Here is a 16,613-nt window from a genome sequence, read left to right as displayed (position 1 = left end):
GGGATAAAGAGAGAATCTCCTCCAAATTGGTAAACTATAAGATCTTTCAAATTTCTCCACAAATCTGAGGTATTAGTTTTTGTTTTTTTTTTTTTTAAGTGGTATTCTCCTGTATTGGGATCACTTTAAACCTTTTTCTTAATGATAAATATATGAATTGAAACGAATCCCTTAATACATATTATTTGAAAACTGAAATAATATGTTTAGATACTGTTTACTTCTTGATAATTTTACTGGAATAGGATGTTCGAATACTGTTTACTTCTTGGTAAATTTTTAAATCCAGTGGATTTTACGTAAATATAGAACCAGAGCTCAAATACTGTTACTGTGTGTGAAGACTTATGAAAACAGTTTACAGTTGCATGGCTTATATCTAAAGTTCAGAAACATAAGGACAATTAAGTGTGCACACACACACATGCATTTGGATTTTGGTGACTTAGGTTTGCCAATGTGGAAAAAATAGCAAATTAAGTTCTCCTGTGAAAAAGTCATTACCTTATTTAAAATTCTGTGCCATTGGTTATCCTTGTCTTTTGTGAATATTGAGTGTTCCTGTTTATAATACTGACATCTATGCGGATGACTTAGGAATTCTAAAAGTCTAACATATGTAATACATATTCAGTTGCCTGAAGAGAAACATAAAAAATCCTTTCTTAATATTGTTTCCATTAATAATGGAAATTTGTTACCTGTACACATGAAGCCATCGTATATATTCACATTTTAATACTTTTTATGTATTTCAGGGTGTTGATGATGCCTTCTATACATTAGTTCGAGAAATTCGAAAACATAAAGAAAAGATGAGCAAAGATGGTAAAAAGAAGAAAAAGAAGTCAAAGACAAAGTGTGTAATTATGTAAATACAATTTGTACTTTTTTCTTAAGGCATACTAGTAAAAGTGGTAATTTTTGTACATTACACTAAATTATTAGCATTTGTTTTAGCATTACCTAATTTTTTTCCTGCTCCATGCAGACTGTTAGCTTTTACCTTAAATGCTTATTTTAAAATGACAGTGGAAGCTTTTTTTTTCCTCTAAGTGCCAGTATTCCCAGAGTTTTGGTTTTTGAACTAGCAATGCCTGTGAAAAAGAAACTGAATACCTAAGATTTCTGTCTTGGGGTTTTTGGTGCATGCAGTTGATTACTTCTTATTTTTCTTACCAATTGTGAATGTTGGTGTGAAACAAATTAATGAAGCTTCTGAATCATCCCTATTCTGTGTTTTATCTAGTCACATAAATGGATTAATTACTAATTATAATTTCAGTTGAGACTTTCTAATTGGTTTTACTGAAACATTGAGGGAACACAAATTTATGGGCTTCCTGATGATTCTTCTAGGCATCATGTCCTATAGTTTGTCATCCCTGATGAATGTAAAGTTACACTGTTCACAAAGGTTTTGTCTCCCTTTCCACTGCTATTAGTCATGGTCACTCTCCCCAAAATATTATATTTTTTCTATAAAAAGAAAAAAATGGAAAAAAATTACAAGTCAATGGAAACTATTATAAGGCCGTTTCCTTTTCACATTAGATAAATTACTATAAAGACTCCTAATAGCTTTTCCTGTTAAGGCAGACCCAGTATGAAATGGGGATTATAGCAACCATTTTGGGGCTCTATTTACATGCTACTAAATTTTTATAATAATTGAAATAATTTTAACATGTATAAAAAATTCTCATAGGAATTAAATGTAGTCTCCCTGTGTCAGATTGCTCTTTCATAGTGTAACTTTAAATCTTTTCTTCAACTTCAGTCTTTGAAGGTAGTTTTAATTCTGCTTGTGACATTAAAGATTATTTGGGCCAGTTATAGCTTAGTAGGTGTTGAAGAGACCAAGGTTGCATGGCCAGGCCCTGTGTGAACCTTTGAGCTTTCATAGAGAGTTTCACAGCATGGACTGTGTCCCCGTGGTCATCCAGTGTTGTCATGCATTGGCTGGTCAAAATGGGGAGGGACTAGGACAGTTTGGATAGGTCAACAAGATACATTCTCACTCTGTGGTGGTCCTGCTGACAAATCAAGAGCATTGCTTTTGTTTTTTAAGAAAATGAACTCTTTTTTAAAAATTACTTTTAAATATTAACTCAAAAGTTGAGATTTTGGGGTGGTGGTGTGCCAAGACATTAATTTTTTTTTCAAACAATAAAGTGAAAAAGTTTTACAATCTCTAGGTTTGGCTAGTTCTCTTAACACTGGTTAAATTAACATTTCATAAACACTTTTCAAGTCTGATCCATATTTAAGAATAATGCTTTAAAAATAAATATTAATAAAAATCCTTTTGATAAATTTAAAATGTTACTTATTTTAAAATATATGAAATGAGATGGCATGGTGAGGTGAAAGTATCACTGGACTAGGAAGAAGGTGACTTAGGTTCTAGATAGTTGTCTTTTAGGACTCTGATTTTGAGGACATCACTTACTATCCATTTCTTCATGTTAAAAGAAGTCATCTCAAACTCTCAGTTTTTTTACAACTATGTGATTTATATTCCGTTTACATGAGGATACACTTATTTGTCAAGCTCAGCACAATCTGTAACTTTTTAATCTATGTTACACCATCTTCAGTGCCAATCTTGGGCAAAATTGTGCAAGAGGTGAAGTTTATATTTGAATATCCATTCTCGTTTTAGGACTCTCCTTCCATGTTAGTGTCATCTTGCCTGCCTACCTTCCACATGCCCCATGACTTGATGCAGTTTTAATAGTTCTAATTCCCCTAACCATAAGATTTACTGCTGTTATGGATATCTCCATGAAGTTTTCCCATTAAGTCACATCAAAATGCCCTATATCTTCCTTCCTCAGGGCTCAAGAATCTGACAGATACCATAATGGGATTTGACCTAATCACTAATTTTCAGGTGGTGGCCGATCCTTTGAATATCTCTGCTGCCCAATCCATTAGCGACAGTAGGATTTTTCAGACCTGGTATGAATAGACAGAACCCTATCCAGTGGAAGGAGAATTTAATAAAGATAGTACTGAAAGAATTCCTAAGGTAATCTACAACTAGGACTACTCCTGGTAACAGTAATACATTCCATTGTTTTAGTAACCAGAAATGCTTTTTTTTTTTTTTGGTGTCAGAGTCTCACTCTGTCACCCAGGCTGGAATGCAGTGGTGCCATCTCGGCTCACTGCAACCTCCATCTCCCAGGTTCAAGCGATTCTCGTGCCTCGGCATCCTGAGTAGCTGGGATTACAGGCATGTGCCACCACACTTGACTAATTTTTGTAGTTTTAGGAGAGACAGGGTTTCGCCCTATTGGCCAGGCTGGTCTCGAACTCCTGACCTCAAGTGATTCACCCGCCTCAGCCTCATAAAGCTGTTTTGCAGAACTCATTTATTCAGCAAATATTTATTGAATGCCTAGCAGATGCCAGTCATTTCACAAGGCACTGGGTATATGGTATCCCCAAACAAGAGACATAATCCTGGTCCTTAGCTAGTGCTAGCGTGGTCTGTAGTATCTGAGTAAGGCTTTTAGCCTATGGCCCAGAGATAACACAGTGTGTATTTTAGTTTTGCAAAGAGCGGTTTGGTCCCTGTGCCTGCTCTATAATTGTTTTGCTATGATTCCAGTGAAACTCTTTGATCGAGCTACTTTATGTAAATCACTTCATTGTTTAAAGGAATAAACTTGATTATGTATTTTTTTTAATTTGGCATAACTATGTGATTCTATTGAGACAGTTACTGTACACATTAAGGTGTATGTCAGATATTCATATTGAAATTCCCAAATGTGTAATATTCCAGTTTTCTCTGCATAAATAATTAAAATATACTTAAAAATTAATAGTTTTATCTGGGTACAAATAAACAGGTGCCTGAACTAGTTCACAGACAAGGAAACTTCTATGTAAAAATCAGTATGATTTGAATTGCTATGCTAAACTCCAGATCTTTGGAACATTGTTTAGATAGGGTGTTAAGACTTACACAGTACCTCTTGTTTCTACACAGAAAGAAATGGCCATACTTCAGGAACTGCAGTGCTTATGAGGGGATATTTAGGCCTCTTGAATTTTTGATGTAGATGGGCATTTTTTTAAGGTAGTGGTAATTACCTTTATGTGAACTTTGAATGGTTTAACAAAAGATTTGTTTTTGTAGAGATTTTAAAGGGGGAGAATGCTAGAAATAAATGTTATCTAATACCGCCTTAAAGATTAAAATCCTTGTTGAAGGTTTTTTTTTTTTTTTTTTTTTTTAAAGCTAAATTACATAGTCTTAGGCATTAACATGTTTGTGGAAGAATATAGCACACATATATTGTATCATTTGAGTGAATATTCCCAAATAGGCATTCTAGGCTCTATTTAACTGAGTCACACTGCATAGGAATTTAGAACTTAACTTTTATAGGTTATCAAAACTGTTGCCTCCATTGCACAATTTTGTCCTAATACATACATAGAAACTTTGTGGGGCATGTTAAGTTACAGTTTGCACAAGTTCATCTCATTTGTATTCCATTGATTTTTTTTTTCCTTCTAACCATTTTTTCTTCAAACAGTATATAACGTCGGGGGATTTTTTTTTAGATAGAAATCTTTGTCAAAAAGTAATGATTTCTTGATAATTATGTAGTAATGTTTTTAAGAACCCAGCAGTTATTTAATAACTTCTGTGTTAATACTGGATAGCATGAATTCTGCATTGAGAAACTGAATAGCATACAACTGAAAGCTGTCTGTCAGAAAATTGAAAATTTCTTTCTAAAGATACTCACATGAGTTCTTGAAGAATAGTCATAACTAGATTAAGATCTGTGTTTTAGTTTAATAGTTTGAAGTGCCTGTTTGGGATAATGATAGGTAATTTAGATGAATTTAGGGAAAAAAAAGTTATCTGCAGAAATGTTGAGGGCCCATCTCTCCCCACCACACCCACATAAAGCTAACTGGGTTACAATGTTTTATCTGAAAGTTTCCAATTCCACTGTCTTGTGTTTTCATGTTGAAAATACTTTTTTGCATTTTTCCTTTGAGTGCCAATTTCTTACTAGTACTATTTCTTAATGTAACATGTTTACCTGGAATGTATTTTAACTATTTTTGTATAGTGTAAACTGAAACATGCACATTTTGTACATTGTGCTTTCTTTTGTGGGACATATGCAGTGTGATCCAGTTGTTTTCCATCATTTGGTTGCGCTGACCTAGGAATGTTGGTCATATCAAACATTAAAAATGACCACTCTTTTAATTGAAATTAACTTTTAAATGTTTATAGGAGTATGTGCTGTGAAGTGATCTAAAATTTGTAATATTTTTGTCATGAACTGTACTACTCCTAATTATTGTAATGTAATAAAAATAGTTACAGTGACTATGAGTGTGTGTTTATTCATGGAATTTGAATTGTTTGCCCCGAAATGGATATGGAATACTTTATAAGCCATAGACACTACAGAATACCAGTGAATCTTTTTATGCAGCTTTTAAGTTAGAAATATCCTTTATTTCTAAAAGGTGCTGTGGATATTATGTAAAGGTGTGTTTGCTTAAACTTAAAACCATATTTAGAAGTAGATGCAAAACAAATCTGTCTTTATGACAAAATAATAGAATAACATTATTTATTTCCTTTTATCAAAGAAGGTAAATTGATACACAACAGATGACTTGGTTTTAGGCCCAAAGGTAGCAGCAGCAACATTAATAATGGAAATAATTGAATAGTTATGTATGTAATGCCAGTCACCAGCAGGCTATTTCAAAGTCAGAATAACTCCACACATATTTCTATAACTACATTTAAATCATTGTCAGAAACTTTGTTTTGGAGTGAACCTTGAGTATGTGCTGTTAATGTATCAAATTGGGTGAAAAAAAAAAAGGGATTCCTTTCAAAAGTTAAGAGAAATAAGAAATTATTTTGCTGATTAAATATTCAGTAAATGGCATTCTCTTGTCAGTAAAATGGAGAAATAAGCTAAAAATAATTGGCTAAGTCCTATTAAGTTACAGGATTAAGTGTATTGTATTTTCATTCAAAATTGGGTGTTCATTAATTTATAATCGGTAGTATAGCTAAATTGCTATGTTTGTATCAAAATTGAGCATTAAGTTGCTGATAATTTCTCAGCATGAACAGAAGTTGAAACCTATTTAGTTCAGTAGGGTAGCTCAGGGATTTTTTTACACAATATGTATATCTTCCCATTTTAAGTTAGAATTAATTCACATTATCTGGTATACATAAACAGCTGGCACTGATTGTCAGCTAAATTAAAGTAGTAATGATCAATGGCTGTTTGTCAGCTAAATTAAAGTAGTAATGATCAATTAGTTTTGTTGGTATCTGAATAATAGCGTTGTTTCATAGCTCTGTATTTCCTAAGGAAGTACAAGGCTTCTAGCTCTTTCATTACAAATTCGCCCTGTGCAATAAGTTCTTTGATCTTCTCTGGATTCTTCACATCTTTGTTTTTAAGGAAAATGTTCTTCAAACGCTTTTTAAAATAGTCTGCTCCTTTTGGATAGTCTCGTCCAAGATACAGCAGCTTCAAAAAGAAAGATTATGTATTTCCAAACAATCCATGTCATATAATAACATTTTAATAAAATTGGCAACATAATTACTTACATTTTTATAAAGTTTTAGTACTTCTCCTCTTAAAGAATTGGCCATTTTCATTTACCATGTAAATTATCCACTTTTATGCGTAACATGCCTAAAGAAAGGAAAATTTTTTGCAGTTAGCTGCATTGTAGTCTTAAAAAAATCAAAAAAGGTTATATACACTGAGAAAATAACTTCTGAAAAATTCAGTAAATATTTCTTGAGAACTTTTTTGTTCCACGTACTGGGATATAGTTATAAACACTTCAGATAAAATAACCTGCTGTCACAGAATTGACTTTTTCCTATGAGACACTAAGCAAAGACGACGATGATTATGAAAGGTCAGATGAAGGAAATAAGATGAGAAAGTGGATTGTTACAGATAGGTACGTGTACCTCCTTTTATGCCACAGTGGAATGAGCTAGATTTAAATCCTAGTTGCATAATGTACAGATTAATTAACCATGCTGAGCCTGAGTTTTCTTTATCAAACGAGACATTATCTTTACCCTGCTCTCAAGGCAAGGCCAGATCCACTTGAAGGACATTGAGCAGAAGCCTGATCAAATCTTGATGGCTGCTCATCCAAAGGGAGGCTAAAAACTAGCAGAAACTGGGTGAGTTAAACAGGTTGGAATAGATGGGCAGTAAGATTGGTGGTGAAGAGGCCAAATGAACAACCTGTAAGAGGGTGTCCCTGAGGAACAGGTGACATCCAATGGGATAAATCATGCTTCTTTATGTGTAATATGTTAATGTTACTGAGTAGAGGAGGCTCCTTAAAGGCATCCTGACAGCCTAAACCTAGAAAATAATTCCCACTGCCTGTTACAGTTGAATAGTAAGCTCTTAACATTGCATCCCATCAGGTGGATGCAACTGAAATTTGTTCCATTGTGATTGATGTTAATTTTGATTACCCAATTAGAGTCGTATTTGCTAAGATTGTCCATTATAAAATTATTTCTCTGAGGAACCTAGTCCTTTTAATGGAGAATAGCATTTAGAAACTATAATCTGGATGGAATGTTTTAGAAACCAAGGTCTGGGTGCTAGAAATGCTAATCACCATGGGACTGTCACTGTTCCCAGGTCCTCTAAGTGACAAAGCTGCAAGTGTACATACATGCAGATTTAGGTGTTTTGTGTGTGTGTGACTTTTATATTAATCTCCATATAATCTGCTACCTAACATTCAATTCCAATACTGCAGGGTTTATTTTCATTTCCCCTCTTTACATGGGTTTAATACTCTTGCCTAACAATGAGAAGTCTGGTTCCCACTTGTCCTTAATAAATTTACTTTTTATAATCATCACCCCTCCTCTCACTATGTAATCAAATTCCTCTTGCTCTCACCATTCAGTGCACACACACTACTCTCTGAGCTCTGCCACCCAATGCCAGAGTGCCACTGCCACCATCCCACATGCATGGTCTTCTCTTCATCCCCCTTTTTTCCAACCTACCCTTCTTGGGCTCAAGCAATTTACACTGCACCACTTCCTCCCTCCTGGATAAGGCTCACCTTTTGTTCCCATTCCAAAAACATGTGCCACCATTTCCTTCACCCTAACAAGATGCCCTCCGCATCCCCTGCTAGGCTGCTGCTGTGCACAAGTCCCTACCCCCAAAGGCCCTCCTCATTGCATTTGGGCTCCAGTACCCCCTCTCTGGGCTACTACCTTGCCAGTCTTTCTCTCGCCCCCACCCGCCTTCCCCAGATGCCTACCTTGCTCAGTGCCACAAAATGACTTTTGGGCTGAATTACTCTGAAGGGCAAGCAGGAAACAACTTTTTTTTTTTTTTTTTTGAGACGAATTCTCGCTCTGTCACCAGGCTGGAGTGCAGTGGTGCCATCTCAGCTCACTGCAACCTCCACCTCCCTGGTTCAAGCAATTCCCCTGCCTCAGCCTCCCAAGTAGCTGGGACTACAGGTGTGTGCCACCACGCCTGGCTAATTTTTTTTTTTTTTTTTTTTTGTATTTTAGTAGAGATGGTGTTTCACCATGTTGGCCAGGATGGTCTTGATCTCCTCACCTCGTGATCTACCCACCTTGGCCTCCCAAAGTGCTGGGATTACAGGCATGAGCCACTGCGCCCGGCCGCAACTTATATTTTTAAAATAGCCTTTTAGATCAGTTTTAAGGGTTATTTTATAGTTAACTAGCAGAAAGTGTGGATTAAAATGACAGTACCATACTCAGTTAAAAATCATTATGGATTAAAATTGCAGTACCATACGCAATTAAAAATCATTGTGCTACATAATTTAAGTTCTCCTGTTACTCTCCTGTTTTGGTTGGACCCCGTAGTTCAATAGTGTAGATTCTCATTGTGACTTCACCTGCCCCTTTAGGCATTTTGCAAAATTTACACCTTTTACAATTTTAAAGTCAGGGTACCAGTGCCTTCATGTATTTCATCTTAAATTTTTATATGTATTAGACATAGAAACTGCATAAAATATGAATGTACAAATATACATCTGGGTACCCATCGTTTAAGTTATGAAACAGAAAATTAGAAGTCTTAGAAGCCCCCTGTGCCCCTCTCCAATTGCTTCTCCTTCCCCATCTCTACCAAGATAGCCTCTAGTGATTTCCTGCTTATTCTCCTTAGTTTTCCCACCACTCATGAACATTGCCCTAAATATTTAATTCCAGCAATTTGAGCAGCAAGCACGAATCTAGCAAGGAAAGGGGCAACAATACTGCTGTTAATTAAAAGCAAACAGTCCTAGTCTGGCTTTACCTTCTTCAGGCTTTATGAATCCCTTCTGGAGATGTTAATTTGCAATGTCATGAGTGAATACTGGGCTCCTCACAACTGAAGCATGTGGGAAGATCAGAGTGTAGAACTGATACTTGATTTCCGGCCAATACATAGCAAAAATGGGAAGAAGGAAGACTATTTTCTGCTTTAAGCTCACCAACGCCCAACATCAGCTTTCAGGAATAGGTTGAAAAAGAAGGGTAAAAGTGAGTGTCCTCAGTTGGTCCAGTCAGCATAGCACAGAAGACAGCAGGAATTTCATCACATGGTCAAGGCAAATGGCGGTAAGAATCTGAGCCAGGCTTGCCTAGGCATAATGTCCTCAGGTTAAAAAGATGGTACAATGGCAGCAGGGATCTTGGTGGTAACAACCACCAATGTGAGTCATACTGCTTGATTCTGGACTGACTGCTCTCTACATCAAGAAGCACAACTGTAGTACTGGAATCTCACTTGACCATGCTCCCAGAAATTCCTTTTGCCTATCCTCTATGTTGATTATCCCATTTTCTACATTTCAAAGTGTTCCATTTACTGGTTTTATTTTTGTTTCTGCGGAGCACATCCTAACTTCTTGAAAAGGGTACATGGAAGGTAAATGAGACCCTGGATGTCTAAAAATGGCTGGCTCCCTCTACTTGTTTGATAGCTTGTCTGAGTATAGAATTGAAAGCTGGAAATAATTTTCTTTCAACATTTTGAAGCAGTCGCTCATCTGTTTGCTTTTACCATTGCTATTAAGAAGTTCAAAGCAGTCCTGGTAAGTGATCCTCTGGATGGATGTATTTTTTCTCTCTCCCCAGAAACTTACAGAATCCTCTCCATGAAGATTTTGAAATGTTAGTGATGTGTTGATAATGGATTTATTTTCATCCATTGTGCTGGACACTCAGTTGGCCCTTGCAATCTGGACGCTTGTATCCTTCAATTTGGGAAAAAATTTTAAATGATTTCATTCATGATTTCCCCCCTCCCCCATTTTCTTTTTTCTCCCTTCTTGGAACTTTTATTATTTGGATGTTTGAACCTCTAGACACGTTCTCTTCCTTTTTTCTCTACTATTTTCCATTTGTCTTTTTTTTAAGCATGGAGTTTTGCTCTTGTCACCCAGGCTGGAGTGCAATGGCCTCATCTCGGCTCACTGGAACCTCCGCCTCCTGGGTTCAAGCGATTCTCCTGCCTCAGCCTCCCGAGTAGCTGGGATTACAGGCATCTGCCACTAAGCATGGCTAATTTATGTATTTTTAGTAGAGATGGGTTTTCACCATGTTGGCCAGGCTAGTCTTGAACTCCTGACCTCAGGTGATCCACCCTCCTTGGCTTCCCAAAGTGCTGGGTGGGATTACAGGTGTGAGCCTCTGTGCCCGGCCTTTTATTCAGTTTTATGGGGGATTTTCTCATTTTCATCTTTCAAGTGTTCTATTGAGTTTTTCACTTCTGCTCTTCCTGGACAGTTAATTTTGACCATTCAGATTGCTCTCAGCATAGCTGGAGACTACTACAGAGATGTTAAAAATACTAAAAAGTTAATAATAGAGTAGCCTGGGAATGGGAGTACGGGCTGGAGACCAGGAAGGAATCAAAGATGCACGAGGCAACCTTTGTGGATAACGGATATATTTATTGCCTTGATTGCGGTGATGGCTTCATTGTGTGTGTGTGTGTATACATATGCATATATATGTATATATACATATCTATATAGTTAGAATAGATACTATATAGTATATAGTATGTAGTTTTCCCACCACTTAGCCCTGTTCTTAGACTTTTGCTGGCATTTCTATTCTTTGCAAAAATATATTAAAATATATATTTACAAACAGAGGTAGCCATTTTCAGTATATAGTATACTATGGTATATTTATATCTACTATGTAGTAGATAGTAGATATATATAGTATATAGTACATAGTGATTCCTTTTATTTTTGTTTCCATGGAAACAAAAATTATATGTATACTATATATGTATACTATAGGTAGTATATATACTATATAGCACATATATATCTATAAATATGCATATATAGATGTGTATATATGAACCAAATTTATCGAATTATGCTTTATAAGTGTAATTCAGTGTCAATTCTATTTCAGCAAAACTTAAAAAAATAATAGAAATGCCAGCCAAAGTCTAAGAACAGAGCTAAGAGATGCTGAGGTAACACATGGAAGTAGAAACCGATCTAAACCACAAGGCTGCCAATTCGTGGGTAGGAGAGGTGACTCTACCTGCCCCCAGTCAATGGCTGCACAGAACTTGGGGTATGCCTCGCTGGGGGGGGAACCCTGGGACTATACACTTGAATCAGTGAAAAAATCTGAAAGGCACTTGCCACCAGCATAGCAGTGAAGCCATGACCTTTTCTTGCTGAAGGTCATACATGTACTGCTTTTCTGGCTCCTCTTTCGTAGGGGAAAAAAAATCACACAGGAACCAACATTACTTCTACATTAATACTTGTAAAATTGTACTTACTACTAGTTAATGAGCTAATTCACATAACAAGCATACTATGTAGGCATTTTTTTCTTTCCAAGTGCACTGATTCTTGCTTTCTTGAAATTTTCTGTTGTTTTACTTCAAATAGCTTTTCTGCTTGCTTTCGTCTCTATCACTTCTGAGCTTTCTTCCAAAGTCTGGTCATTCTTTTCTGTCTACTCTTATGAGTGAAAAGACACAAAAGCTTTTTACATCTGTATATATAGGTGAAGCATACAGACTCTGGGCTTCACTTAGGGTGCTCTGAGCGGGCCTTTACTGAGGAACGTCTGATGTCAGTATCTTGGATTGCTCCTCCTGGGCTGGGCAGTTCCTCAGAGTTCAGTCTTCCAGTCTTCTAAGCATTTGCCTATTAAACATTAAAAAGTGAAAGAGGAATGCAGGCCCTGTATCCAGCATTATTATACCTAAATTCACTTAATTTTGTTTCCAGTGTGCTTCTCTAGAATGCCTGAGGGTGCCCCAGTCCACGGACTAGTATTACTTTGTCCAGAAACCTCTAGTCTTTTATGGGAGTAAGGGGGTAGAGTTACTTAGAGGTGTTTCTCAAATAGCTTTCATGTAGTCCACTTCCAATTTCAGGGCCCCTGTTTCAGTGCCTTTTGAGAATTCTGCAGAGTAAATTGGGTTTTTCTGGTGTGCTAAGTCACATTCATTCACCTGTTTTCCAGCTTCTGAAGTTTTATTGCTGTTATCTCCTGTCCCAATTTTTCCAATTTATTTTTATATCATTTTACTATAGATTTAGTCATTTTGGAAGGGAGTAAAATTAGATGAGGGTATTTAACCCACTATATTAACTACTTCATTTTTTAAACTTCTTTTTCTTTTGGCAGACAGCCATTAGCAGTGTGAAATAATCTTACTAAGAATGATTCTTAGGCTGGGCATGGTCGCTTGTACCTGTAATCTCAGCACTTTGGTAGCCCAGGGCCGGAGGATGGCTTGAGGTCAGGAGTTTGAGACCAGCCTGGGCAACATAGTGAGACCTTGTCTCTACTAAAAGTAAAAAAATATTAGCCAGGCATGGTGGCGTGTGCCTGTAGTCTCAGCTATTTGGGAGGCTGAGGTGGGAGGATCGCTTGAGCCCAGGAGGTTGAGGGTGTAGTGAGCCATGATTATTCCACCACTCCAACCTAGGCAAAATTCATTTTGAGACCCTGTCTCAAAACAAAACAAGCAAGCAAACAAAAAACACCTCTTGGGAGCCATGTTCTTTTCACATAATTTAAAATTAAATCTACATAGAAGTAATTTCAAATTGCAAACTATAACCTGTTTAATGCCTAACAGCACACCTTCATTTAATTCACAATTTGTAACTTGTGAAAGCTTTTAGGGACCTGGCTTAAGTTGTCCTTTTTAGTTGTTGGTCTTTTTACAAATTATGTATTATAAAAGACTTGCCTAGCAAAAATGTAACTAGTGTGGCTAAGGTAAATTTGTTCTTCTTTGATATGTTAACTTACATGAATTAATGCAGTTTATCTTTTTTTTTTTTTTTTTGAGACGGAATCTTGCTCTGTTGCCCAGGTTGGAGTGTAGTGGTGTGATCTTGGCTCACTGCAACCTCCCTGTCCTGGGTTCAAGCGATTCTCATCTCAGCCTCCAGAGTAGCTGGGATTACAGGTGCCTGCCACCACGCCCGGTTAATTTTTTGTATTATTTTAGTAGAGACAGGGTTTCACCGTGTTATCCAGGATGGTCTCGATCTTCTGACCTCGTGATCTGCCCGCCTTGGCCTCCCAAAGTGCTGGGATTACAGGTGTGAGCCACCATGCCAGGTAATGCAGTTTATCTTTATGCAGTTGACCTTGAAGCATTTAGGTTTATTTTAGCCATTAAGAGAAACAGGTCTCCTTGGGTTCACAATGTAGTGAATAAACAATTTGAGTTCAGCAGGGCCTGAGGCTGCTCCTGAACTCTGCACGAAGTCATGGAGGTTACTGTTTTAAGTAAAGAGCCAAGAGTTAAGGACTAAGAGAAGCCCCCTATTATTCTGAAAACTTGGATGTGTGCGCTGGATGAGACAGCGGTTGCAGTCCCCATTGATAGTTTTTCCCCGCTGCCATTCTAGGCTAAGGAGTTAAGACTTTACCAGTTTCAGTTCTAGGCTAGTGGAGAATTGTCATTTTACTGGGGGTTATGTGGTGCTCAAAGTTCTTAACCATTCTTCCCCACGGGGTAGATACAGTGAGAGCTTCAGTAAAGCCTTTCCTCTAAAAGCCCACTATTTTAAGGTAACTTGGGATTACTGCACTGTCTCCTTACCCCCAAGAATCCTAATTTGAGTTGACTGAGGTGTTTTATCATTAAACATTAGTTTTCCTGAAACTAATTTAAAAGGAAACCTTAACTTCCATACCAAACAGCCACGGCAAACTGAGTAAGAACTCTGTACGAAGTCGCTATTAAAATGTTTTTATCTTGCTACCAGGATACGGATGTAAAATGCTAATAACTATTACACAACCTGTAATAGTTACAGGTTACAATGGGGATAATAACACTTTAACCCATAAAGACTAGTTTAGTCCTACTACTTATCTATGAATAATGCATGTAGCCAATAATACTGGAAGGGATCGAGCATTATAAACTTAGAATTCAGAGATGAGAAATGGTGCCAGTAATTTAAAAGTATTTTCAGGTCTCATAATGCTAAAACAGGGTGCCCTACAATTACAGAGAACTCAGTCGGGCTTGAGGAGAACAGCCTCACTTAATTGTAGTTTTCCTGGCGGTGTAAGGTGCCAGCGTTTCTTCGTGTGGGAGGAGACTGAAATTCTGAAGGTTGTGCTACTCATTAGTACAATTAGTCTGTGACCTTGGGAAACTAATGAGTATTTGGGGCCTCACCGATCTTCATGTTAAGGAATATTTTACCCAGGAATTGCTTCATTTTCTATTCTTGTTTAGGGCGCTCTTAGGAAAAAGGACACGTACGCTGCACAGAAAGTAAACAATAGAGCAAAGAGAAGAATCCGAAGGTCAATAATCTTAAAATAAACAACCCTCTGGAGTCAACTTACTTCCCTCTTTAAATTGCCGAATGAGCCCCATCCCCCTGCTGGCTTAAATCGCAGTGGCCCGGGCCGCCCACCGGGTGTCCGCTGCTTGAACCAGTCCCATGCCGGTTCCCTTCTCGAAACCCTCCCAGAAAGACTGAGCCCCAACACACTCTAGGAAATAAACCGTCAAGGTCAGGAGACGCTCAGAACCCTCTTCCCACAGCCGGTGGTCCTCGCCCAGAGCGTATTTCGCCTGCAGACCCCAGGATCCGGGAAACGGAACAAAACTCCCCGGCGCCGGCACTCACGCACTTTCCGGCACGCCGGAGCCGCAAAACCTTCGACCGCTTCGACTCCTCTGTCCGTCTACTGCGAAGCGCGGTGGGGTTTGGGGAGGAGGGCAACCTGTCAGTAAAGGGGGCGGGGCGCCGGCCGGAAGAGCCTGCTGCGGCTGCGCTCTTTTCCTGGAGCGCAAGTGGGCGGGACCTGTCGTCCGGACAACCCGGGAGCGTTTGTTCACATAATTTCAGCTTCGACTCTGCTGACTGCTGCGGTGGAACTTGACTCCTAATGGTGAGCAAGGCAAATGAGGCAGACAGGTGGAGGGGCGACCATTGATTCTGCCTCACCAGTGTTAAATGATGTAATAAGAGCCGGTCATATTTTACAGAGAAGCGGGTGGGTTTGGGAAATAACTCATACCTCGGGGTGGGTCGGCCCTCTTCTCAGCAATAGCTTTCCTTACCTGGATCGGGCGGACGGGTAGGAGTCCCAAACCGGTTTCTGCAAACGGGAGATGGTCAAAGCTGTCACACGGTATCCTGATCTCGAATGTTGCTGAGCTTGAAAATTGGTCCCAACCTAGTAACTTCCAGTAATGATAGACGTTCCCACTAAATTCTCTTATAGCAACTTGGCGGAAATGTGTTAGTACCTCTCCAGCAGTTAATTAAAAGCTAATGCAGTTTACTCTGCTTTGGAAAGATATTTTATGTCGTCTTTTGTGGGACTATGAATTGTTTTGTGATTCAAGGTACTCATCCTGCGTTAAATATGATAAAGCTTCTCATTTTGTTTTTCTGCACTCTTCAACTGCCATGTTTTCACCAAGGAGACAGGCCAACATGTAGCTATGAGAGTATCTCTGTCTGGTTTTCTTAAATGTGGTTTCCATCAAGACATTTTCTGTAATTAAAACCAGAGGAAGTGGAGAATGTCATTACTTAATTATTTAATTCATTAATTAAGGGAAAATACGGAGTGCATTCTTTGTACTTGGCACTGGGCTAGAAGTCAAGAATTCCAAGAACATGATGACAGCTCTGCTTATGGGATACAGATTAAACAAATTAATTACGATACAGTTTTACAACTGTAACAATTGAAGTATCTAAAATGGGGTAACACAAAGTTGGAAATGATGAAATCAGTGAGGGGAAACAAGGTAAGGAAAGAGTGGTGCTTTTCAACCTGTTTTAAAGTATAAATACGAGTTTTCCACGAATGGTGGGAAGAAATAGGAATGGAGGCCTGGCGCGGTGGCTCACCCCTGTAATCCCAGCACTTTGGGAGGCTGAGGCAGCGGATCACGATGTCAGGAGTTCGAGACCAGCCTGGCCAACATGGTGAAACCCCATCTCTCCTAAAAATACAAAAATTAGCCTGGCGTGGTGGCGCGCGCCTGTAATTCCAGCTACTCAGGAGGCTG

The 16,613-nt window shown here is 38.2% G+C and overlaps 3 protein-coding genes across 19 annotated transcripts in view; 2 read left to right on the top strand and 1 right to left on the bottom strand.

The window, feature by feature from the left end:
- The window catches only part of KRAS (KRAS proto-oncogene, GTPase), a 47,682-nt gene extending 42,310 nt beyond the window's left edge, over positions 1 to 5,372 (top strand). For all 3 annotated transcript variants that reach the window (XM_025401217.1, XM_025401214.1, XM_025401216.1), the window contains one exon: positions 759 to 5,372. In XM_025401217.1, coding sequence (XP_025257002.1) covers positions 759 to 875 — 117 coding nt within the window. In that variant the 3' untranslated portion in view covers positions 876 to 5,372. The remainder of the gene's footprint in view (positions 1 to 758) is intronic.
- ETFRF1 (electron transfer flavoprotein regulatory factor 1) lies at positions 4,229 to 15,345 on the bottom strand. Of its 2 annotated transcripts, none has more exons than XM_025401219.1 (3): positions 15,218 to 15,345; positions 6,632 to 6,719; positions 4,229 to 6,548 (listed from the first exon to the last, which is right to left on the bottom strand). In XM_025401219.1, the coding sequence occupies exons 2-3, from the start codon at positions 6,680 to 6,682 to the stop codon at positions 6,327 to 6,329; spliced, it is 273 nt and encodes a 90-aa protein (XP_025257004.1). In that variant the 5' UTR covers positions 6,683 to 6,719; positions 15,218 to 15,345; the 3' UTR covers positions 4,229 to 6,326. The 2 variants fall into 2 exon arrangements, with proteins under 2 accessions (XP_025257004.1, XP_025257005.1); XM_025401220.1 differs by having other exon boundaries at positions 15,214 to 15,323.
- Positions 15,346 to 15,391: 46 nt separating this feature from the next.
- CASC1 (cancer susceptibility 1) overlaps positions 15,392 to 16,613 on the top strand; it is a 79,162-nt gene continuing 77,940 nt past the window's right edge. For 13 of the 14 annotated variants that reach the window (XM_025401211.1, XM_025401205.1, XM_025401204.1 and 10 more), the window contains exon 1: positions 15,392 to 15,478. In XM_025401211.1, coding sequence (XP_025256996.1) covers positions 15,476 to 15,478 — 3 coding nt within the window. In that variant the 5' untranslated portion in view covers positions 15,392 to 15,475. Of the gene's footprint in view, positions 15,668 to 16,613 lie in introns of all 14 variants that reach the window. The other variant, XM_025401210.1, reaches the window with a different exon arrangement.

Source organism: Theropithecus gelada, chromosome 11 (assembly GCF_003255815.1).
Source record: "Theropithecus gelada isolate Dixy chromosome 11, Tgel_1.0, whole genome shotgun sequence".
In the NCBI taxonomy this organism is placed as follows: domain Eukaryota; kingdom Metazoa; phylum Chordata; class Mammalia; order Primates; family Cercopithecidae; genus Theropithecus; species Theropithecus gelada.
The sequence above is the reverse complement of the archived record's forward strand: the minus strand, read 5'-3'. Positions and strand labels throughout refer to the sequence as shown.